At 41.8% G+C, this 25,429-nt stretch overlaps 1 protein-coding gene across 2 annotated transcripts in view; it reads left to right on the top strand.

The window, feature by feature from the left end:
• sema6a (sema domain, transmembrane domain (TM), and cytoplasmic domain, (semaphorin) 6A) overlaps positions 1-25,429 on the top strand; it is a 105,373-nt gene that overhangs the window by 63,023 nt on the left and 16,921 nt on the right. For both annotated transcript variants that reach the window (XM_040155494.1, XM_040155493.1), the window contains exons 7-17: positions 4,874-4,964; positions 6,268-6,387; positions 6,930-7,018; positions 9,045-9,262; positions 11,016-11,147; positions 13,444-13,599; positions 16,249-16,422; positions 18,257-18,397; positions 18,533-18,610; positions 23,157-23,215; positions 24,119-24,139. In XM_040155494.1, the coding sequence (XP_040011428.1) occupies positions 4,874-4,964; positions 6,268-6,387; positions 6,930-7,018; positions 9,045-9,262; positions 11,016-11,147; positions 13,444-13,599; positions 16,249-16,422; positions 18,257-18,397; positions 18,533-18,610; positions 23,157-23,215; positions 24,119-24,139 (1,279 nt within the window). The remainder of the gene's footprint in view (positions 1-4,873; positions 4,965-6,267; positions 6,388-6,929; positions 7,019-9,044; positions 9,263-11,015; positions 11,148-13,443; positions 13,600-16,248; positions 16,423-18,256; positions 18,398-18,532; positions 18,611-23,156; positions 23,216-24,118; positions 24,140-25,429) is intronic.

The raw sequence follows: 25,429 nt of genomic DNA, 5'->3' as shown, positions 1-25,429 counted from the left end.
TCCATGTTCCAAATTTGCTCCATCCAATAAGCGCTTGGATATATAAGCGAGTCGGTTTAATGTGCTTGCAACTGCTCTTTCTGTTAAAAAATAATTTCACTGACTACACTGTAATTATTTTATTTGAATAAAATAGCAATTTTTATCTGTAAATAATTGAATCTATATATTATGACTAAAGTCTGATTAAGTGTAAAGTCACACAAAAGAGTAAGATATTGAAACAATTCAAAATGTCATAAAAATTGCCACTACTCAAAAATATGTAAATCTACATACATATGTCCGGGCACATGTGTACGAAACAGAAGTGTGAATGCACCCGCACAAACACCGAGAACTGTGCAAACACACAAACATACAACACACACATTTTACAAAATCACCAGACACACACACACTGGCAGGCTGGCAGACTCTCTGGGCAGATACCAAGCCTTTGATGGCGTGCTGGGCTCATCCACTCTGCTTGGTCAGAAGTGTGTGTTGTGTGTGTATGTGTGTGTGTATGTGTGTGGGTTTGTGGTTAAATCCACCTTGGCCACTGTTTGCCTCTCCATCTCCACAGTGTGACAGTGCTGAAAAGAGCTTCTGTTTCGGGGCCAGCCTCATCCCACATTAATCAACAACGCTGCTAGGGCGAGCAGGAGGGATGGAGGGGGAGCAGAGGTGGAGGGAGACAGAGGGGGGAGTCAGAGGGGGCAGGGAGGGCACCCGCCCAAGCAAGCAATGCTCCACGTTGTTTTTCTGTGCTAACACCTTCCTTGCCTGGTTACCTCTTTATTTTTACCTCTTTCCTTACCCCAAACCTACCGATTTTCTCTCTCCAATAGCTTCTTCTCGTTATCCTTCTTTCACCTTGTGTTGGTAGTGTGCATTCTGTATACATGCATGCATACAGAAAAAACACAGACATGTTGGCAGCCATGTCACAGTCCTCTCCCTCAGCTCTACATGGCATCCAACTCCCTCTCTTCTCTTTATCCTCCCTCCCTCCTGGTCTCCTCCCTCTCTTCTCCTCTCCTCCCATCCTTGAAACTTCTCCCCCTCCATTGCTCCCACCCCTCTGCCAATTTTCCTTCTGTTGCCTTCTCCCTCTGTCACTCCCTTGCTGTGCTGTAATAATAAACACCCCGTCCAGCTGGGCTGATATATGACTGGAGTCAGTTTCATCGCCTGTTGCCGGGCGAAGTGGGGGGACTCAGTGGGGAGTCTTGGAGGCAGTGGGTCCCAGGTGATGCGTCCTCGACTTGACACTAGTGGACTGAGGTGTACTGGAAAATTTCATGTGTGCCAAGTCTATGCATCTGAAATATGATCAGTGTACACACAGGGATTTATCGTAATCAACAAGGGCAAAACTCATCCACGGCTTTCTATACTGCTGCTTTTCTGAAGCTGTTTGATTGACATAATGTTCATTGCAAAGAAAGACAATAGCTGACATAGTGAAAGGTAAATGATTAAGGATTGTACGTTGTAAGGACACATAATTAACAAAATTATTGTCATATTTGTGTAATGTTTGTTCAACATTTTCTCTCCAAACTATCAGTCATTTTAGAAGTTTAAGGTTCAGATTAACAAAGTCTTTACTCCTTCCTCCATTTCTTTCAGCAGCTGCAAAGACTCCAGTTTCCTGCTCTAGTATAAAAGGTGTTCAGGGAAAGAGTTCATCCTCCCAGGGCTCAGAAACAGGTTTCAGAAAAATGGGCCATTACTATTAATCTCCCAGGGAGATGTGTCCTTGTTTGGTTTATACAACCACTTCTGGCCCAGGTGGGACCTTGTGCACTTGACCTTTCTAGATGGAGAAGGCTGTGCAGGTGGAAATATGGAGTGCATACAAAGAAATATGTGGGGATTCGACTCAGCTGCAAACTGCTCAGTACCTAGTTCAATATGCCAGTATCGGTAAAAGAAAGATGTGTGCATTTTTACTTTTCTTTTTCTCCTTTGTGACCTTGACGATCTGTTAGTGGCTACCCTTTCTGACAGATTATTAAGATCATTACTTAGACTATTTTGGAACCGCTGTCAATTTGCACAACGACACACCTCAGCAAATAGGGTCTTTACTGGGCTTATTCCATAAAATAAAGAGGTCTGTAATATTTCAAGGAAGCTGTTTCAAGCAGACAGTTAGTAAGTGGGATGCTGGCTCAGTTTACCCTAAGTTTGTCCTCCGTAAGATTTCACAAATCCCTCGGCAATGATAAATAAAGCCTATAAAATGATCCTGATAAAAACAACAGAGACACAGAAGAGGAACGTGTCCCTCACCCTGAGAGCTGAGGCTGATGCTGAACCAATTATAACACTCCTGATGGGCATGTTTTGGATCTACATTGTGTTTGTCTAATTAATTAGCATATAGCCTATGGAAAACACAAATGAGCTGTTAATTCATCTAGATACACTGCACCCCAAGCCAAGGTTACTGTACATTCATCTACTAAGCTACAATAGTTCCCACTGAACAGTGTGTGGTTAAGGCAGCGCTGACGAAGTGTGACAGCACTACTGTTCCCTTCCCATTACTTTGAATTGTGTTTCTACAAAGCTGAAGCTCCTCTTTCTTTTTTGCAGCTAGAGGAGGTGACAGTATAATAAGGTTTGCCTGGTAAACAAGGTAAACAAATCCATCTGTCTCCTTAGACAGAAAAATTTCGTTATGGTAATTTTAGAAAATGTTGTGGTCCATGTGGCAGTTTTATGGATTGATATAGTCCCTTTTAAAATACTGAATATTGCTTTAGACAAGGCTAACAGTATGCAAGTGAGCACTCGGCTATTGTTTCTCCGCACATGTCAAACTTGACAGGAGGCTGAGGCAGTACGTATATCTGCGGCCGGGCTGGGAGTGTCTTCCTCTGTTCAAATGGCAGGAATAGATCAGTGACAGCGAGCCAGGCCCAGTAGGCAGAGGTCACTGCCTCTGTGAAATCAGCTGAGGAGATGGAAGGGTGGGGGTAGTTGTTGTGGCGTGGGAGATATGTGAGTGTGTGTTTGTGATGTGTCAGAGAAGGAGTGAGTGTTTGCGTTAGGTAGCTGACACAGAAGCTGCTGACGTTTCAAGCTTAACCGAGTTGCCCCGTCGCTTTGTACACACAGACGCTGTGATTCAGTGGATGCACCTGACCTTCAGCTGCTGATGTCCCTTATGATCAACTCAGCCTAATCTATAATTACAGTCTTCCCTGTTTAATAACAATATATATTTTCAAAGCAACTTGCCTCCATATATTTTCCTCCTATAATTTTTGAAGAAACAGAAGGAATTAGACATCGAGAAATGCGTTGCTGCTGGTGGTTCTGTTTTTGTTGTAAAAGGTCACTTGTAATTCTTTCTGCCAAATCAGCCTCAACAATTTCTCTGGCAAGCTTTTCCAGCATTGCGCCGGAGTGTGTGTGACCTTTTTAGTGGGCAGATGATAACTGTTTCCGCCGAGACAGGAATAGAAAACAAAATGACCTGTTTAGAGACCAGAAAGGGCGGCGTAAGCAGTTTGCAGCCTTGGCAAGCTATGCTCCTCTTTGTCAAGAAAAAACTAGAAACTGAAGAATCAAGGAAGTAGAGTACATGAGAGATAGAAACAGATAGAGAAGAAAAATGACTGCATTGTGAACTCCTCAGGCAAACAGTGTATTCAGTAATATTCCCTGACCTCAGCCTCTGGCCAGTGCATTGTGGCTTTTTCTTCTATCACATTAGTGTGTATCCCTGGTCATTAGCCAGGGTAAGAGAGCATCCTATGGTGTGCTGGGGAAGACAAGCCAGCTCATGGTGGGATGATACTGACCTTTCGCCCCCATCTGATCCTCCGTCATGCCCAGCCAATCGTAATACAATCAAACTGGGCGCAAAACAAGAAAAACTAAATTCCAATTCACAGAGATCAGCCCACTAAGCCCTAAACAAGATCAGTAGTGCTTCTTAAACAATGGACAGGGCCTTAAAATAGCTCATGGAAATGGGCCTACTGAGTGACTGAATGACAAAATTACTTCTAAGTTTAAATAACATACACTCCCAGTGCTAAGAAAAGAAAACTTTTACATAGTCTAGGTGAAGAATTAAAAGTATCATCTCTTGCCCCAAGGAAAAGCTCCTAGCACAAGACAAAGTTGAGGATGCAAAATATAAAATAATGACTAGTGTATGATCTACTATTTAAAAACTACTGTGCTTCAGAAAAAAGGTCTCACATTCCCTGCTCAGGGCCATGTGCTCACCCAATTTTCCTCTGCCCATTTATTTCCTCTTCACAGCAAAAGGACAGACTTCAGAAATCAGGGCAAGGGAAAGCACCACGGTAAATGGGTTAAAGATCTGTCTTGAGTGTTGTTAAAACTATTCTTTAACACCAGTACGGATGAAAGATGAAGGATGGTGGTGGTGGTGGTGGTCAAACCACATCCACCCATATTGTGGAACTTGTTGCTGTGGAAAATGTCTGTTTTTTTTTTTCTTTTTACCTCTCTCCATGACAGTTTCCCAGAGACTCCCAGGTGGGCTGCTTTGACAGCTCTCAGTAGGACACCAGAGTGCCATCCATGGGATTTTAGTTTAGGTCAGAGTTAGATGGACACATTCCTGGGCTGGGTACCACAACTTGTTGACCATTTTATTTTGACTCACACCATATTTTTCCTTTCAACACAGCATTTTTTTTTTTTTTTTTTTAGCAGTGCCTTCAGATTGTCATTCTTTTGACATTTGAGCACATTTCTCATTTTTCTCTTCTAGATCTTTTCCTCCAACTGGGAACCAACATTTCCTGTCTAAGTCGCGTTTCAACTGCATTGTTTGTTTGACAACTCTACATTTCCTTGACCCTCTGTTGACCTTTCATCTCGTTTGTGACCCTAGATGGACACCTTGGAGGCTCTGGGAGAGGAGATCAGTGGGATGGCACGCTGCCCATATGATGCCAAGCATGCCAATGTCGCCCTCTTTGCAAGTAAGATTAAACATATCTCTGTATGTTGAACTGAAAATTATCTTTATTTCATTTATCTACAATCCCTGTACCGCGGCTTGACATTGTTGAAACCCCTTAGAAGTAGCCGTGAGGTGAAAATTGATTAGGTATGTGTGATACTACTACTACTGATTGACTGCCGTGAAGCAAAAACATTAATCCTAATTTTCTCCCATGTGGATTTATTAAACATTGGAACGTACTTGAGCAAGATGGGAAAGTTGAGTGTATCTGAGCGAGGGGATTAGTTTGGGTTGTATTTAATATTGTTTTTAATACCCCAAAAAACATTCTAATGGGAGTACCCAGACAAAATGTCAAGAATGAAAACCAAACTGTGTTACATGTGCTAGAGCAAATCATCAAACTTGGGGCCACATATGCCCTGTTTTGGAAACACTTTAGTAGTATTGTGGGAACCAAAAAAACATAATCAACTGTCTCTTGCTTTTAATAGAGTTTTCTGTCATCCTCTTTGTCTCTCTTTCAAAATGCACACGATTAAAAATAAGTCCCAAACGGATGGGACCAGAATGAGTCAGCTTTCAGTTGGAGGGGTGCGATTCTTCTCATGCAACGGACCGACAGGCTGCTAAAGACATCCAGTCCCCATTCATATTTGCTGCAAACCGATTTATGGCAGTATTGATGAGCTGTCCCTGCTTGTTTAAATCTGACAAGGAGAGTAAACGCGTAGCTTGACCAGTTAATGTGTAGCAGAGTTGCTTGAAAGGGGCTGGAAGCACTGAGTAATCAAGAGGGCTCCTCTGACTGCTATCCTTTCAATTATGTAGTTTGAGTTTCCATTGTGGTTATAGCCGAGGCAGGCTGAGGTCATACTGTTGGTGGATTGTGTTCATGAAGCATGCGTGTGTGCGTACGAGCATATAAGTGTGTGACTCTGGGTTTGTGTGGTGCTCCAAGAGAGGGTGTGAGTGCCGGGCTTCATTGTTTGTTTGTGCTTTCGAAAAGTGTCTGCAAGAGTGAGCAATTACAAATGTGCAACATGTTTAAGTGTGTGTACAGCCTGTTTGTTGTCCATCAGAGAGTCTCTTCGGTTTGTGTGATTCATTTATTTTCCAGGTCTGAGCCTTCTGAAACATGTTTGTGTATCTAGCCACAGAGTGCAGGAATCTTAGAGTAGCTTTATGTGTTGCTCTCTTGACTAAACTTCACTCTCTTCATCTTTTTCTCCTCCTTTATGGCTCTCTCCATTCTCCTTCCCTCTCTTTCTCCCCCTTTCCTCCTCATTGCTCTTTCTCTCTCTGTGTTCCCTCTCCAGATGGCAAGCTGTACTCGGCCACCGTAACAGACTTTCTAGCAATCGATGCGGTCATCTATCGTAGCCTAGGAGACAGCCCGACTCTGCGCACTGTCAAACATGACTCCAAATGGCTGAAAGGTGAGTATGGGAGACACAAACAAAGTCCCTGTAGTTGTAAAGCACCAAGCTGATTGACAAGTTGGAAAATAAGCTCGTGTTGGGACATGCATGCTTGACCATATGATTGCGTTTTTCTTAATTTATGCTTTATGTGTATATGTTTCTTTGCATCTCTGTGTATGACTCTAGGTATGAAAAGTAGGAGCACTTAAGCTAATGCTAATCACTCTCTTTGACGCATTCATTTTGCCAACCTGCCCTGGCAGAGTTGATGTAGCCAGGGAGTTGCTCTGCCCCGAAGAGAAAAAAGCGCAAGTCTAGCCTGCCAAAAACTCAATAGAGAGATCCTTCTTTCCTTGCATACAAATTATTTCGCTGATACAGTCTGATGGATGATAAATTGAGGCACTCAAGGCTCACAGTCGGAGCTTTTCTGCATAATATGACAGATATTGTAGCTATTTACTGTGAAATATGGTGTCAAAACTGTTTAGTGACAGCAAAGCGTCACTTTGACTCATTTTTTGACTCATATTTGATTTTATTTGTTCCTTGTTCAGAGCCCTACTTTGTCCAGGCAGTCGATTATGGGGACTTCATCTACTTTTTCTTTCGGGAAATTGCTATGGAGTACAACACCATGGGAAAGGTAAGCACAGGCCCTGTTCTTATGCTATTGTTTGAACTCTACTCAGAGGTGACTTCCTATTTACCGAAAAAATCGGGGAAGTGCCTGAGGAAACTAACAGGATATGGGCGTATCACATAAACGGAAGGAGGCTTTCAGGAGCTATAAAGTTGCTAAACATTTTTCAGTAACAGATAAACATTGGGCAGGATGCAGGGCCTAAAATAGATTCAAAAAGAAAAATCTGTGGATGTCTGGAGAACCCATGAAGTCTAAATATATTGCTTGAATTGCACGTCCACATCCGTCCGGCAATGCTCTTGTTTGACCTATCGTCTCAACGTTTCCCAAGATGAATTCCACCCAAGTGTCTCTGAGAATTTGAGACAGAGTGGAAGAGGGAAGAAGAAACAGGCTTTCCTAAGGTTTTTACACCAGAGGGACATTAACAGACATTTTTCTATTGATCTCCTTATTTTAGTCTTGGACCCTCCCCTGAGAAAGTTTAATTGGATACCAGGCAGAAGAAAATGTGTGATGGAAATGAATCGCTCAGTATTTATTTTTCAATATAAATGAAAGGAGACACAAAAGAGAGAGTGGGAAGGGGGGGAGGGGACGGGGGATGAGTGGAGGTAATGAGAAACACAGAAATTATGGATTCGCTGCCAAAAGTGACAGGCATGTGTTATACAGGGCATGAACAGAGATCAGGCCTCTAAATCTGCTGGGTGTTTTGAAAGCAGTGTCAGTATAATCATGCATTTGGTGGTAAAACATGGTGTTGGGAGTAATTTAACATTTAGTGAATGATATCTTAATATTAGTATACATTAGGATGGCCGTCCCTGATAATGTAAATAGTCATTTTTGCTTCATGGCAAACTGATAAATCTACGGTGGCAGGTTTCTGTTTGCTTTAGTTTTAATGTTAGGTGGTTACATTTGTTACATCGTTATCTGGAAAATGCAAAAGTATAAATATTTCATCACACAAGTGAATTAACAAGCCTCAAGTAAGGTATTTGTTTGTTGTAAGGCGTCTATGTGTTATGTGTATGTTTATTTGCACCATTTATGTGTGTGTGTGTGTGTGTGTGTGTGTGTGTGTGTGTGTGTGTGTGTGTGTGTGTGTGTGTGTGTGTGTATGGCTGTGCCCAAGTAACGCACAGGTAAACCAGTGTTCAGCTATCTGCAGAGAGCAGAAATGTGACACACTGAACTGTAATATGAAGAGCTGACATAATAACACATTCAACTTGAAAGTCTCATCTGTTCTGTGTAATACCTTTTCTTTAATCTCAGTGCTTTATAATCTCACAGCGAACAGGCGCGTGTGGGTTTTTGTGTGAGAGTATCTTAGTGTGTTTTTCTTAGTTGGAACTGTGTGTTTTCTTGATACACATACCCCATGGAGTATGCATGAATGAGGGTGTGTGTGTGTGGTTGTCTGTAGGCGTGTGTTTAGGGATCTGGTTTAAATGCATGTTCGCTCCCATTCACACTGTTTACTCTAGGTTGCAATTTCAGGTCAGGGTTAGATTTATTGCTGTTAAGTATAGTGTGACAACAACTAATTACAATACTGGCTACATGATCTTACGGTATAGTTGTAATTACAGAGCCAGCTCCTATTTGAAGCTGTATCCTCTAAATTTCTGTTGCCAGGTGCTGGCTCTTTAACAGCATATGAAACACACCAATTTACTCTTCTGTGTCTTTAATTTTATATAAAGTGATAAAACATTTGATTAAGTCACTGTGGTGTCTCCCAAAGATTTGTGTCATTCAGAGAGCCAAACAGGGCCTTTAGTGTGTACGGCAGGGTATCAAGTTCAAAACTTATCCTTTGAGGTTCACAGTTTATTCTTGACTTGGGAAACAGCAGTTGAGAAAATGGTCTCACGACCAGTGAGATTTAGTGGCTTTTAGGGAGCTTTTGATCATATTTCATGTTCCACATTGTCACGGATATATAGATGTTCAAGAAAGAACAACATCCTGAGCTATTCAAATTTAGCCTTTCAACTGGGCATCTCTTGGTCAGGTGGTGTTTCCTCGGGTGGCAAGGGTTTGTAAGAACGACCGAGGTGGCTCACCTCGTGTCTTGGAGAAGCAGTGGACCTCCTTCCTCAAGTCTCGGCTGAACTGCTCCATCCCTGGTGACTCCCACTTCTACTTCAACATTCTGCAGGCTGTGACAGATGTCATTCACATCAATGGGAGGGACGTAGTGATGGCAACTTTCTCCACGCCTTACAACAGGTATCCTTAAGGCACTGAAAAAGCAACACGTATATCGAACTTTAAGAGGTCTGAGGTCAGCAACAGTTGGAAGGGATTTGTCGAGTTTATTTTATTCAGCCATCATCTTTTCTCTTGTGTCAAATGAGTTCATGTGTGTCAACAACTGTTGCAATTTCCATTAATTAAACTGATTATCATTCTCAGTTTGAAATACTTTTTAAAGAAGCCCTCAATTCATCAACATTTTGACAGTCTGACCTTTGTTAATGTTAGCGGCGCATGTCCCTGCTGTGCCTCTTGCCCACATGTAATTCCTGAGACTTCTGGGTCATCATTTATATCTTCTGTCAAAACAGTTTGGTTGCCTTTATGACATGCAGGTGTTTAATTTTATTTTCCCTTTTACAATTCATATTCAGAACTGCTTTCATATTCATAGGCAGGGGGAGTTTTTTATCTAAATTGAATATTACCACAAAGCCATGGAGCTTGGCTGATAGCTGGCACATATTGTAATTTTCCATTTTATGGCTGCTTTTTAGCAGATAAGACAATTGCTTGTGACAGTGCAATTGAGCATGGTTAATGGACATTAAAACCCAATGAAGCAGTGCCTCTGAAAATTTCTATAAGCGCCGGTTTTGATCCTGGTATTAATTTTCCATTTCATAGTCAGGGGGTGAAATTAGCAGGAGCACATTCAGACTGTAGGCAGCACTCAGGGTTTGTGTCGTTTAATTGTCTGTCTGGGTTGCTGCCTGACCGAGTCTCTTGCGAACTCGCTCGCTCGCTCACCATCACAATCTATGTGCCTTGTTAGCAGCCTGGTATAAACAGACGTAGATTGTCTAACTTTCTGTACATATCCAATCCAGAGGGTAATGACTGTAATTTAGTAGTTAAGCCAAGAATTAACAGCTCTCTGACCTTGCTTTTTATAATACTGCGCTTGTGTATGCTGTCTCTCCAGTGTCTACATGATGAATTTAACCCATGATGCAACAGCCAGAAAATCCAGACAGCTGAGAGAGAACGATATTTCTCTTTGAAAGAAAGTCTGATAAAGAATAAACAATTCTTAATTTTTATTTCAGTGAGCAGATGCAGGGAAAATAGAAAAGTGACTCAGCAATCTGCTATGCATTGATTCCACACAGACGGAAAGAAGCCTGTGGCTCCACTGCTATCACAAGATGGACGTTTTTCCCCTTAAAATGAACAGCAATAATAAGATAATCTGTTGCTCATGCTTCTTGCCTAACAGTGGACTTGTGATGAACTTTGATGCCTTGAGGCTTTTGGGGAAACCCAGTCTTAGAGAGGAAGGTTAGGGAATGTGTGTCTTCATGAACTTGGCAGGCAGAGACACTGTAACTCATAGACTACTACAGTATATGATCTGATATACTAATAGCACTGAACAATTGCTACCAGAATTACAACAATTAATCAATTCTATTAAATGGATGAAATTGCTTTTTTTAAACCATCAAATGTGTTTTTTTGTACGAGTTAGGGAAGTGAGGATAAAGACCTCGTCACTTCTTATTTTTTTACTCTAGCAAAACCTTGACAGCATTGTAGACCTGACTGTATCACCCAGTGTAAATATGGAAAAGCTTAAATAAGCCATTCTCAGGGGATTTAACCCCTCTGAATGTGGACTGTAAAACCATTTTTCTGTCTCCTGGTGATAGTCCAGACTTGCCAATGTGTTTCTTTGATATGTTCTGTCGAGGGGATTGTTTATGTGGGGTTTTTTTTGTGGCAGTATTCCAGGCTCAGCTGTGTGCGCCTATGACATGGCGGAGGTGGCCAACACGTTCACAGGGCGTTTCAAAGAGCAGAAATCCCCAGACTCCACCTGGACGCCTTTTCCTGAAGAGAAGGTTCCCAAGCCAAGGTACAACAGAAGTTAATTAACCAATGCACATGTACACACACACAGGCACGCACATTCACACGCACACCCGCACGCACACGCACACGCACACGCACACGCACACGCAGACACACACACACACACACACACACACACACACACACACACACACACACACACACACACACACACACGCACACACACACACACACACACAGGCACACAGGCACTTTCTTACACACTCACACACAGGTAAATGTGGGATTTTTCACAGTCGCACACACATACAGTACATTCAGTCACATTGCCTCTCTCTTCCTCTCATGCACACACATGTGCACACACACATGTGCACACACACGTGCACACACACACACACACACACACACACACACACACACACACGCACGCATGCAAGATTTATGGGCCCCTAGTCAATGCTTAAGACTTGTTGAGTAACAATGAGTTAATATCACGACATTTTTAACTCATGTTGTGTCATTTTTTAATACATCCTTACTTATTTTGGTCAGGGATTGCACATCCTATGTCACATTGCGTCATGTCCACATACTGTGTGCACAGAGACACACACAGAGTTACCACCTTTTTTTTCACAATTATACCCCTAACCCATTACCTCACCACTCCCCCACACGCAGATGCATCAAAGAAGGGCTCAGTATCAACAAATGAAGCATGAGATCATTTTACAGATGGCTGGCTAATTCCACAAATGCACCAGCCTGATCAATCTCCCATCTATCACTTGCTAATTAGTACGCCAAGAGCTGCTCTCTTATCCTCAGAAAAAAACTGATTTACTACAAAGATCTGGGCCATGATAACTGTTAGTACCCTGCATGTGTGTGTGTGTTCCCATATGGCTGATGAGGCGGCTCCTCACCAACAGAGACCCTGCACTGTACTCTCTGTAAATTATTTTCTCCATGCATTGTGCGAATGAACGTATATGTGTGAGTTAACCATCTTCCCTCAGTTAGCATGTAATTACTTGTTTATGTTCAACAAGTTCAGACGGTGCAAAGATTAAATATACCTGCCGTTGTTTCTGCAGTGATTGATGCGACTGATCTCATTTCCATCCTCTGGTGTGTGCAGACCTTTTATCTGCAGGCAAACAGAAGGAGAGTTGTAACAATGCCACCTAAGTCTGGCCCTACAGCAGACTGTTCCTCCATGTGTTACACTCTCATACTGAATCATTTACAGATTTTTGTATTTAAGAGGTGTCTGTGTCCGTTCTTCTCTCCATATGTCCACAGACATAAATGTAGCTACAGCAAAGAAAAATGTTATAGCACTGGCAGTTACTGCCTCTTTTGTTTTTTGTTTTTTTTTTGTTTTGTTTTTTTTACAGTGACAAATGGTTTTGCAAATGCTGCCCCTAAATTGAAATATATCAGTTTGGAGCTTAATTTAACATTAGCAGGTACTGATTCAAACTCATCTGTCAAATTTTTTTTCACATTTTATTTCAGTTCACCTTGAATGGTTAAACAACTCTTTTCATTATAGATTTTATACAGTAGCACTTTACTTTCTCTTGCACGATTGCATGTTTGTAAAAACCAAATCAAAGTATATTTGTCCTTGAAATTCTGTTTTGTTTCCTGTATAGATATGATAGAGATGGATCTAAGAAAGCATGGAATGGCTGACAGAATTTTCTTTGTCACTGTATTACCTTTGTACTGATGCATGCATCGCCCGTTTTAAAAAAAGATGATTTTCACAGGAACATGAACATAATTTTCTCTTATATATACACACATATATATTGTATACATTCTAGGATTTGGTCCTTGTGTCAGACATTCAGTGGCCAGCTGGATAAAATTTCTAGGACCTGGTGTGGATTATTTGGTGTGGCAGGGTATCAAAGAGCACGCAGTAAAGGGGTTTTACAAGCTCTCAGAGGTGAGATGCCTGCAAAGGGGATATGCTATCAAAAGCAGGTTCTCTTTTACAAGCAGCTCACCAACTCCCTGTAAAAGGATCAGATACATAGAATGTCTCAGTGCTTTACCCCAAGACCAGAGAAAAGAAGACATCTTATGTCCACTGCTCTGACCAAAGCCCCCTTGGAATGAGAGTTAAGTAATTTAAAGCTAAACTCTCATTGATTTTAGGGAAGTAGAACTTCTACTGGCGATCTGGCCTAGAAAAATTGGTTCCCCCCACAGTCAATGTAGCAGTGTTTCTTTTTTGCTTTTCCCTCCTACTACTCACCATTTTTTCTCTCCCATCATCCCTCCTCCTCATTCATCTTCCTCTTCCTGCTCCCCACTTGCAGGCCTGGCAACTGTGCCGGCACTCCATCCATGGAGAGGTACAAAGTATCCAATGAGTTCCCCGACGACACACTCAACTTCATCAAGATGCATCCTCTGATGGACGAGGCTGTGCCCTCCATTGCTAACAGGCCCTGGTTCCTCAAGACCATGGTCCGGTGAGTATTACACACTCCAAAGGCCATGGTCATCCGAAGTCTACAAGCTTCTTCAGCCCAGGACAATAATTACTTGAAGTGCTGCTCTGAGAGTCAGGTGGCTCATTAAAACACAGTAGTACTCCACCACTAACTACCCGCTGACCTATTTTTGCTGTAGTAAAGGAAAAACTGATCTGCACTATATACTATACTATACTATTATTCTCCCAGAGTGACCAAGTAGTGATGTGATAAAGACAGAGTAAACAATTTGATTTCTCAGTGATGGTTGTCTTTATGCTGAAATGTGATCATGTGTCATGCATTCTTTGTGAGACTTCATATATACACTTATTATCCCTAATTAAGATCATGATCTCAGCTATGTTAAACCTTTGTTGCAAATTGCTTTTTTAAATCCTCTGAGGATATTTCAAAGAGAGGATCCTGGAGTAAAAAGTTGTTTTTTTTTGGGTTTTTTTGGGTTTTTTTTGTTCTTTGGTTGGCTGTTCTCCTGACTTTCTGGAGTAGAGCCCATTTGGCTGATGCCGTTTGATCATAAAGGTCTGTCTGGCTTTTAGCTAAACTACAAATAGACATTTCAGCCAGCCTCTGGGTGAATACGACAGCACACCGCCATCCCATCGGCAGGGCAAAACTAGCTGACAGAGCATTTGATGAAAAGTAAAGAAATCAAGTTTTTAATATGGACCTGGTTCTGAATGGCAGCCGCTCAAGATTTAAGGTCAAGAGTGCTCGTCAGACCCTTGACAAGCATCAGTGGCGGTAACATCTTTTTAAAGTGAGATACATAGAGAATTCTTCCAAGGTTTTACAAATTATTTATGTAATATCACATCTTGCCGCTACTTTGCTATGGTCTGACCTACATACCGTGCAGGCTTAGTCAGAATATGAAAAGCTTTCATCAAGGTTATCCCTACAACTCTCTCTCTCTCGTCATTAGTGGACTATATCATACGACCATATTATGAATAACGCAGTGTTTCCGTCTTTACCTAATCAGCAATCAGACTATTTTATTTGATTTGAAAGGACACCACAGTGAGCACAGCTTTGCATGCAAGTTGAAGGCAATAGCTAAAAGCATTATCTAAGCTCAAAAAGCATCATGAAGGTGGAGGAAGGAGAGTGGGGACTTTTACGATAACTGTCACTGTTTTGATGTGAAATACTATTCTTGGGCTGAAGTCAACTTGAAATAAAATCAGTAATAGGGTTTAATCGTTTTTACACCCTGGAGTGGACAACCCAATATCCAGCAAGAGCTTTTGCTGCAAATTTGAAAAAGCTTTTCTGTCCTGAGACTTACTGTGCTGTAGCAGGGACCTCAGTTGGTTGGACAGAGTCATTCAAATGGAAGGGGGAGACACGCTGAAAAATCCCCGTTTTGAGATTTTTATTATCCTGAATAGGAAAGAAAGAGAATGTCTTACTCCTTGAGATTGTATTCTCTGAGATCAAATCACACTGACACAGTCATTAGACCTGCTGTTATGCTTGGGTAGATCAAAACCACATTAGACCTTCAGACTGCTGCTACTGTTGATTGGCTAAAGCCACTGACAATGAGCATTTTAAGAGATATTTAAAGAAGGGAGATGGGATTAGAGGATGTGACCTTGTGTGTGTTTTTTTTTATGGGTTCATGGTGTTAACTGCTAATAAGGTTAAATTTATATTAATCATATCCAAAATAAATTCTCCTTTAGAGTAGTGACTATTTTACCCGTGTGTACCACCCATTTTCACATAGAGTACACTCAGTAAACCATTAATGAGGGTAAAAGTGGACTTCTAGATTTCCGGATAAGCTTTCATCTTTAATCTTTAAATCCCATCTCCTTCAATAAAAAAATCATGAAAAATATGCATTTCCATATTACACACAGATCAGGAATATGTACCTTTTTGACAACTTTAAGAGTTTCATGGCCCTGAAACTAATTGAGAGATAGATACATCTTTGATGCAATCAAACCAGATGGTTAAAGTAAGTAGCCTCAAGAGGTATTTCTTAAAGCCTGTTCTTATTATTTGATCCATCTGAATTTTTCTTTTAACACCCACAAGCACAAAAGGGCACCGATCCAAAACATACTGACTGGCGGGTGTCTAATTTTCTAACTTGAATCTGCTTGGTATGTGTTTTTCTTTTTTTTTTCTTTTTTAAAAATAATGAAATTAAAAGTTTTATGAATCTCCACCTGGTGCTGAGCCAAAACTGTGTGGCCAGCAGCTGTCAATTGCAAAAGAATGTAGTGTTCACGACTGTTGTCTGTTACATGGGCAACTTTTTGTAATGTTTTTTTTTAAGCAACCACCTGACATACCCTATGGTAATCTGATCGCATGTAATGAAATAACTATCAATTAATGAGATTAATTTGACTTCGTAATCTCATCTGCTGTTCCTTATTCTCTCTTAGACATCTGACATGAGTGAGGGAAGGCAAACTGATTGACTGGTCATACTGTATATTAATTATTTGGGAAATTGTATTCGCCTATTTTTTTGCTGTTCTTAGTAGTAACTAGTATCTTTTTATCGATGCAAATTTAATCTCACAAGTTTTGTGGGCAAACTGACTAACTAAGTGACTGATGAATTGGATGATTTATTTTACTTGGTATTCCTTGTTACAGGTATCGTCTGACGCGCATCGTGGTGGACAATGAGGCGGGTCCCCATAAGAACCACACAGTGGTCTTCCTGGGATCTGAGAAAGGCATCATCCTCAAGTTCCTGGCCAAGATGAACAACGGCTTCCTCAATGACAGCCTGTTTCTGGAGGAGCTCAACGTCTACAACCCTGACAAGTACGTAGCTCTGGGTGTACATTTGCATGTGTGTTAGAGATGGGTAGAAATATAGAAACATGGATACAGCTGTTAAAAATGAAAGCAGGCCAGTTATTGCACATGTGTGTGTTATATAGAGAGAGTTTGTGTGTGATTTTGTATGTTTCCAAGCATGACTCAACTCAGCCAACCCACCAACCCACCAGCTCCATCCATACTAGTCTGTTACCCCGACCCAAGCTACATAATGAAGCCAGCCAACCAGATGGCTACTCTATCATTTAAAAGAATTTTATCAGGTTACACTTTGCCCAACCGCAGCTACTAAATTAAAGACATAGACGCTAAGGCTCTGGATAGCGTAGCGCTGTGGTTCCCAACCGCAGCGGAGCCCAGCTCCTGCAAAATCCTTGGCTGATTAAAGGAAACACACACATACACACACATACACACACACACACACACACACACACACACACACACACACACACACACACACACACACACACACACACACACACACACACACACACACACACACACACACACACACTCACCCTCACACACACACACACACACACACACTCACCCTCACACACCGGGGTCTGTGTTTGTCTTCAGAGCCAGCCTGTGATCTTTTGCTAATACATTACACGGCTGTTGGTGCATGTATGGATTTGAGCGTGTGTGAGCTGGGTATGGTGGGGAGAAGCAAGTTGAGCATTGTTGTGTATTTGGAAAAGAAGTGAATAAGAAAAATCAGCCACAGTATGACCCTGCCAAAGCAAATGTTTAGTTGAGGTAAAATGAATGAGGGGGAACGAATGGCAGTACAAACAGAGGAGGGAGAGAAAACAGAGGTGAAGACCAGAAAGGAAAGATGGAAAGAAGCAGAGAGGGGAATTCATTATTGTGTTAGACAGCTGAGAAGAAGAAGGGAAGGGGTGCGAGGACTTGACAGGAGGGCTTTCAAGGTTACCACTGTTTGTCATCCAACATGTTGACGCCATGTGACGAGCAGTATGGAGGGGATGAAGGGCAGGCCATGTCCCCTCTTCTCTGCCTTTGTTGTGTCTCTTCCTCGCCTCCTCTCTGTTTCTCCCTCTTTGTTTCTTCTCTGTCTCTATGGCTGAGGCCGAGCATTCGTTGGCTGCTGGCCATCTGGCTTTAGTCGCGTACAGTAAGTGACTTTGCCTGCTTCCCTGCCTGGCTGGCAGGATCAGCACAGGCCCGATTGCTGTGCATTACCCAGTGTAGATGGACTCTAAGCCCTAATTGAGAGCGTTAATGCGGGACCAGAGCACTGCGAAGGGAAGATTAAATCCCAGGAGCTGGATGGTGGGATGGAGAGAGGAATGGATGGGGAGAAGGATAGAAAGATGCTTGACACGCCCAAGGGGATTAGCGTGCGCTCCCGTGGGGCCGAGGAGACAAAGAAGACTAGCAGGGATGGAGGAATGGAAGAATGGTGGAGCAGGAGAAGGAGGGGGTCGAGTTAGTGTTAGTGGGTTTTACAGTTAAGTGCAGTGTTATTGCTGACTGCTCACAGTGCCCATCTGTCTATTTATCTGTTGTATCTGTATCACCCCTTTCTTTATCTCTCTGTATCTCTCACTCTGTTCCCGACCCCCTGTTCTCAAGTCCAGCATTATCTCTTTCTCCCTGACTCACAGTGTCTCTCTGCCACATCTTAATCTTCCTCTTTTTTTTTTATCTCTCTAAATGAGCTGTTAAATCTCATTCTGTGACTTCTTACATCTCTCCTTGCCAACTTTTTACTAGACATTTAGACAAAGGAAAGAGATAATACATTTTTTATCCTCTTCTCTGACTTCCTCTTTTCCTCCTCTAGGTGCAGTATAGACGGTGTGGAGGACAAGCGCATCATTGGCATGCAGATAGACAGCAAGAGTCATGCTCTGTGGGTCGCTTTCACCTCCTGTGTGGTTAAGGTGCCACTGTCTCGCTGTGAAAGACATGGAAGATGCAAGAAGTAAGTTTGATGCTTGTATATGAAATCATCCCTCCCATTTGAACTGTCAAACTATTTTGATCCCTTCTGAGAGAGCGAAACAATATTTCAGTGTAGAATATGATGAGGGGCTTGTGGTGTGCGCTTGTCTTCCAGGTCCTGTATCGCCTCCAGAGACCCGTATTGTGGTTGGGTGTCAGAAGGTGCCTGTAGGCAGGTGGTTGGCAACACAAAGTAAGTAAACACAAACACGGTCACAAAAGAGTTGCAGAGTGGCAGGGGACATTTTGGCATCCACTGTTCTGACAGTAAAAAAAAAAAAAAAAAAAAACCTGCTCATTTTATGCATAGACAAGGTTAGGTGACTGGCAGTTTGTACACTTCCAAAACTTTGAGGGGCATGAAAATACATTTTTTTTTGGGATAAAAACTCAAAGCTAGGTGTCTGTGTACATACAAATATAGGGAGAGAAGTCAACTACTGTAGAACTATCAAGGAGCATTTTGGTATGAAACATCCAATCACATAGCTTAAAACACCATGCTTATAAATGTTACGCTTTGTAGAAACCAATAAAAACATTTAGCAGTTTAAATCACTTCACTTTTGGACTCTGGATTAATTTTGGATGAATTAAGCAACCATTTAGGTTCCCTACTGCTACTAAGTGTTTTGAATGTGCTACAGTTCTGGTTGATGCCTCTAACTGACTTTTTCTACATGGCAAAGGCGGCTGAGGTGCACAGGTATTGCAGTATTTCGATATATCCTCTATACAAAACTGAAGGAACAAAACATGATATCTGAAAAACAGAGTTGCAATATTTAAAACTGTTGGCCACACCATTAACCTATGCTGTTAATGGTGTGGACATTAACTTTATATTACCTTTATATCTTTGGAATTGGTTGAATTTAACCAGTTTTATTGCTCACATCGCCTTGCCCTGCATGAAGCCTGCATTAATTATGAATGCTCTTCCATTACAGCTACAATACAGCAAACATGTAAAACATTGTGCTGGTTACATCGGTTTAGCCGAGAAAAGTCGTTATAATACTGATTTTAAAAAGCCTGAGACACATGTTGGTTACAGTACAGTACATTACAGTACAATAACAGTATCCGACCTTTTTTGTCATGCCTGGTGGCATTCCTCTCTCCATTTGTTGTGTCTGTGATCTTGCTAAATTTATGGTGAGTAAGTGCAATTTCCTTCAGCTAAAGGGCTATTGGAAGGATGTATGGAAGGAAAGTGTTGTTAGCCCCAGGCTTGGGGTTGCGTACGCAGAGCGGGGGAAAGCTCGATGGTAACGGTAACTATAATTTGTGGCTCTAGTTATGACACAGAACCAGATTATGCTTTCTGAACAAACAGCATATGGAGTTTTGTGGTGGGAAAAAAACATTTGCAGATGAAGTCATAACAAGAGGACCAGTGCTCCAATGGCTATTCGACGATGAATGAATTTGTTCCCCCTGCTGCAAAATGATTGGTCTGGCATGCCATTACACCAAAGGCACATGTACCCATGTACATGCAGAACATGCGTTGCAAAAACCCACACGTTACCCATTTTATTATTATTCTGCAAAGCTCAAGCGGTGGACTGCTCTGATTGAGTTTCCACTTTGGAGCAGGAGCCAACACGGAGGCATTAAAGGCGGTAGATGACCTCGCTCAGTTATTGTACAATATTTTTAAGTGAGGTGGGGTGGGGGGCGGATTAGGCCCGGTAGGATCTGTTGGTCTGTGGCTATTCAAAGCATTTTCCAGGCTAGACAGAAGGAGGGATAAAACACGAGAGGGGAGAGTCAGAGGCATTTTGGTGTTAAATAAAAAGGTTTGCTCGGACAAACAGGTCCCTGCAGAGATTTCTCTTTCTTAACACCAGTCTCTCTTTCTTACTTTTTCTTTTCCTCATTAAATAAGAACCCTTTTCCAGCACTACCTCTTTTCTTGTTTCCTTGTCTGGCTTTGTTTATCTGTCTACCTAACCAGCTACCTATCCATCTTCTTACCTGTGTATGCTCATCCCTGTCTGTGTATCTATTTTTATCCATCTTTCTTTTTCTATCTTTCCTCTGACATATTATTTCTCTCTTGCATGCCTCCCCTCCTTTCGTCTTCCATCTGGCCCCGGTGCTAGCGTGCCAGCTTTCCCGTGTGGAGTTATGCCTCTTATACCTACTGCCATAAACAGCTTGCACTCTGGTCTCCTGCAATATGGTCCCCAGTCACCCCCTATTTATGCAAAGGATTGCATATGGTTCTATATGGTTGTTATTATGTAAACTAGGTATATGACTTTGTTTCCCTGACAACAGATCACCATATTCATAATTATTTATTAATTATTTAAGCCATTGTCACAGCCACTGACCCTGACTTTTCCTAGATGAGAGGTCAGATCTTATACTTAATAAAATTTGCACATATGTATGAATGAATCAAAATCAATTGGCGACTTTGAGGAAACATTATGCAAACTTACTTAACACTATATATATAGTATATTAACTCCCTGGCTGCCCATTCACTCCTGATATGAATAAGTAATGCTATTATGCTTCAACTGCATCTCCGAGACCAAGTCCCCTCTGTGCAACCACACAGCTCACATAATAATCACATCTGATGCAAGGTAATATAACATGTGGCCCTTGGCTGCCTCTTATGTACAGTTTGAATCTGATTTAAATATGCAATATGCGGTTGCAGTGAGATCTTAACTCTGAGCTGAACCATCTGTAGTGTCACATTCAAACACACAGCACTTCGGTTGCTATAATGCAGCTGCTATGGGACCTGAACCCTCAAACTGAGGGTTCACACCGTGGTTCATTTACTTTTCACATGTGCCAAATAAGGGCCAGACTCTGCATCTGTAGTGTGACTACTCATTGTTAATTAATAATTAATCTCGAGAGCAATGGGATTTAAAGCTTTTAATATTCATCACAAAACAGTCTCACCACAGCTTGTAATGTTATTATCAACCTATACTGGAAGCCATGACCACAAGGTTGCCATTGTCTTGGTCTTGTCAAAGAAACCAAACAAAATTTCATGGAAGGGTGGGACGGGGTAATGAAGTCTGAGGAAAATCCGGCAGATACCAGGAGAGCTTGGACGGCATTTGTGCTTAGACAGGTTTAATTGTGCAACTCTGTGTCTGCCTTTTGATATTGACTGTGTACGATAAGCAAATCAGATAAGCAGATTAAACGTACCCCCAGAAATGAAAAGAGGATGCCGCTGTTGTTGTTTATGCTGCTGTATTGTGGTTGCTTTTAAAGGGAAATTGGTTATCAGGAGGGTAAATTTTACCGTCTCCGTCCAAATTAAGGTTCTGTCAAACTGGAGGAAAAGATTAATTGTAAATGAATGGATGAAATTTTTCAATCACCTCCACCATATAAATATACATGAAATAATGACTTTGACTTGGTTTCTGATTTGAGAGCACAACAGCAGAAACCCAGTTGTATTTTCCTCTTAAAATCTCCTGCACTTGTCCTTGCTGTCAGGTTCAGGCTTTCAACTCTGATCAGGGGATAAAGGGATGGGTGATGCTGTTTTGGAAAATCATTCCTCTTAATGCTATAATTGTGACCACTGAAGGGTGAGGAAGATGACGGCCGGATGAACAGGCAGGAGGAGGAGGAGAAGCAAGGAGCGGGGAGCTAAGGAGGACTGTGAAAAGCTGTCATGCGTGACTGCGATCCTGGTTGACAGTTGGTCCGCTCTGTTTCACAGATCTCCTTAGTGCCTGCTTGGTGGTCTTTCAGGAAGAAAACAGGTCTCGGTGCAGATTTCATCAGAAAATAACATTTCTGATACTCTCTCCCTCTGTGTCATATGATGGCCCTCAAGCACAGTTACCCCTCACTGCTCTGGTCTTGGCCCATGTGATTGGGACTACTGCCTCATATCTGTAATGAACCTAGATGATGTCAGATACAGAGAAATAGGAGAAAGGATTAATTAAAGTAACGTTCCGATGAAAACAGTATTGTGATTTTGTACATTTCTACCTAAAGGAATAGTTCAGCATTCCGAATTATTTGCTTTCTTGCCAACAGTTAAATGAGAAGATCGATACTACTTTCATGTCTGTTAGCTTATCTTAGCATAAAGACTGGAAACAGGGGGAAACAGCTAGCCTGGCTCTGTCCAATTGTAGTGAAATTTGGCTATCCGATTATGTTATTTTTCTTGCTTCAGAGGTGCTGGTAGGTGGATTTTGTTACCTTTGAGCAGAGTCAAACAAGCCCCCCCCCCCCCAACAGTCTTTGTGCTAAGCTAAGCTAACCAGCTGCTGTTTATAGATTCACATATTGACATCAGAGTGATGTCAATCTCATCTACCTCTAGGTAAGAATGCAAATAAATGCCAAAAAAGTCAACCTATTTTTTTTTTAAAGCTATACAACATAAGATATTACAGTGAAATAAAACATAAATGAAACATAATAACTGTATTTGTATCAAGACTAATGGCAATGAGTGTTGTGCCAGCTATGGATTTACTAGCCTGCCTGTATTCTTCATAACCACTGATTTTAGGCCTCCAGGGCACCTGATAGGTGTTCTTTGATTTTGTTCCAGCATAGGGCTCTCTGCAGCACACCCTGTGTGCATGCATACGGTATCTTGTGTTTGGGGCTGTTTTTGTGGTAGCTTTCCTATAGCTTTGTTACTTTGGTAGGTGTGGTGAGCCTGCACAGCCTGGCCTGTTTTCCACTGCTGACCATGATGTCTCTGTTCCCCGCAGATCAGCCTTTGAGCAGGACGTGGAGCATGGTAACACAGATGGCCTGGGAGACTGCCAAAGTAAGCAGGCCCTCTTCACTCTTATCTTTCCTCTTCTCTTCTCTTCCATACCCCAACTCCCCACCCCCCACCATTCCTCTCTTCTCTAGTAACTTGGTCTCCCTCTTCTCTCAGCCCTCCATGTCTTTTTTCGCTGCTGTCACCTCTTTCTCCCCCGTCTGTTCCACCCTCACAATCCTCTCTTTCAGCCGCTTCCATCCATCTGTCCCTTTCGGCTCTCATCCTCCTCTGTCCTTCTCCCGCTGTTTCTCTGGTCCCCCGGTCAATAGAGTGTTGTGTCCCATTAGACAAAGACTGGGTTCCTTCTTGCAAATTGCTACAAAAACACAACCCAAACATTCAGCGGCACACAGGGTGGGGATCTTGTGAGAAGTCACAGGGCTCATTTTGGAACACAAAACAAGACAGGGCTCTTAACCCAGTCAGCCTCAAAAGCTTTGAAGGTCTCTTTTAATCTACAACACAGAGAATGGCACATATGGCGAATGTATATTTGATCTTTTTATGTCCAAAATAACTGTTTGGATTTGTAAAATATGATATCCTGTTGATATTCTACTGAGCTGCTTGGTTTGCATGAGAAACTTCAAAACAATTTGACATTAAATCACTCACCTTGGTCCATTTCATCTCAATTTCAACTATTTACTCAGAGTAAATGAAGGCAGTGCTTTTTCACTTCAATTTCATCAGTTTGTTTAGTCAAGGGAAGCCATAGTGTTGGACCTTCATTAGCTGTAGAAGCCTTATAGATCACCTCTGATTAAAAGTTAGGAGAATATCGAGCAGCCAGTCGATTCTGAATTACTTTAAAAGTCATGGCTTTTGATCAGGTTAAAGCATAAGCTCTCTTTACTGGAAGAAATAACACATTTCCCTTCATTTCTTCTCTTCTTCCTCCAGATACCTTTGTGGCACTGAATGGTAAGTATCCCCCATATACTGTAGAGGCAATCAAAAAAAAAAAAAAAAAAAAAAGACAGGAACTGCATTTCATCTCCCCAGACCCTTTAACTTCAGCCACACCTCTCCATCTAGTCAATCAATCATTCCCTCTCAAGGAAATGAAAACTCCTCCCATATGTGTAAAGAGGGGTTATTAATGACTCAAGGCTTTAACTGATTTCATTTCATTCCTTCTTTTTGATAGACATTCCTTCCAGTTACGAAGGTAATGAAACATTAAGGCACGGTCGGTAAATTTCACTTCTCATTGTATTTTCTCATCCAGCCCCTTTTGTGTTTAGAATAAAGGACGTAGAATTATAAATCAGAAATGTAGAATTAAAAATCTTTAGTGCAGACTGTGATTCTTTTAGTTCTGTTAGACCTTCTCTCCCTTCTTGTTCCCGCTGCCCTGTCCTCTTATCCCCTGTGCAACGGCATTGATTAGCCCTGACCTTTTCTTCGCTAATTAGATGGATCTGGTTGTTGGTGGTTTAAGGCCTTGATGGTGAAGAAACGCCTCAACGTGCACATTAAACATGACGTGTCAACAGAGAGACTGAAAGATTAAACTGTTCTGTTTAGAGTCAGCATAGATCAGACAGATTTTTTGCCAACCAAGACCAAGCATGTGCAGTTGGCAGAGACTCTCCATACAGTCAAAGATGCTTAATTAAAAAAAAGCTAATGTAAACATGCACACACATATTTAGTTCTGGCTTCTTCTTGCAAATATGTTCACTCGCTTAATCACATCACAATTACTTCACTGCTGGCTGACTGATACCCATTTTCCTGACTCTACCTTGTCTTTCTGAAGAATGATAAACAGATGTGATTAGCCTGTAGCAAAGTCACTCTTATCCATAGCGCCCACACCTACACTCACATCCACCTCATTTTTATCTAATCGGAGGGTGTATTAGTTTGGTTTCCAGTGACTCTCTCGCTCACACACACACACACACACACACACATACCTCGCAGCTGCCAGATCAGAATAGTCAGATCCATACAGAAAGACAAGAATAGATATTTTGAAGTTGTTCCAGAAAGCCCAGCTCTCTCTCTCTCACCCTCCTGTGGCTGTACCCCCACTGTGATTCTCCTTCTTTTTGGAGATCCAGGGTCACGGAAAAAGCATCTTTGTTGGTGTGCACCCCTATAGTGCTGAATATACTTCTACAGGCTTGGCTGTGTGTTTCCCGACACGCACACATGCACACACAAACACACACAAACGCACACACACACACACACACACACACA

This window comes from Xiphias gladius, chromosome 19 (assembly GCF_016859285.1).
Source record: "Xiphias gladius isolate SHS-SW01 ecotype Sanya breed wild chromosome 19, ASM1685928v1, whole genome shotgun sequence".
Classification (NCBI taxonomy): domain Eukaryota; kingdom Metazoa; phylum Chordata; class Actinopteri; order Istiophoriformes; family Xiphiidae; genus Xiphias; species Xiphias gladius.
Note: the sequence above shows the minus strand (reverse complement) of the source record. Positions and strands in the feature narration are given on the sequence as shown.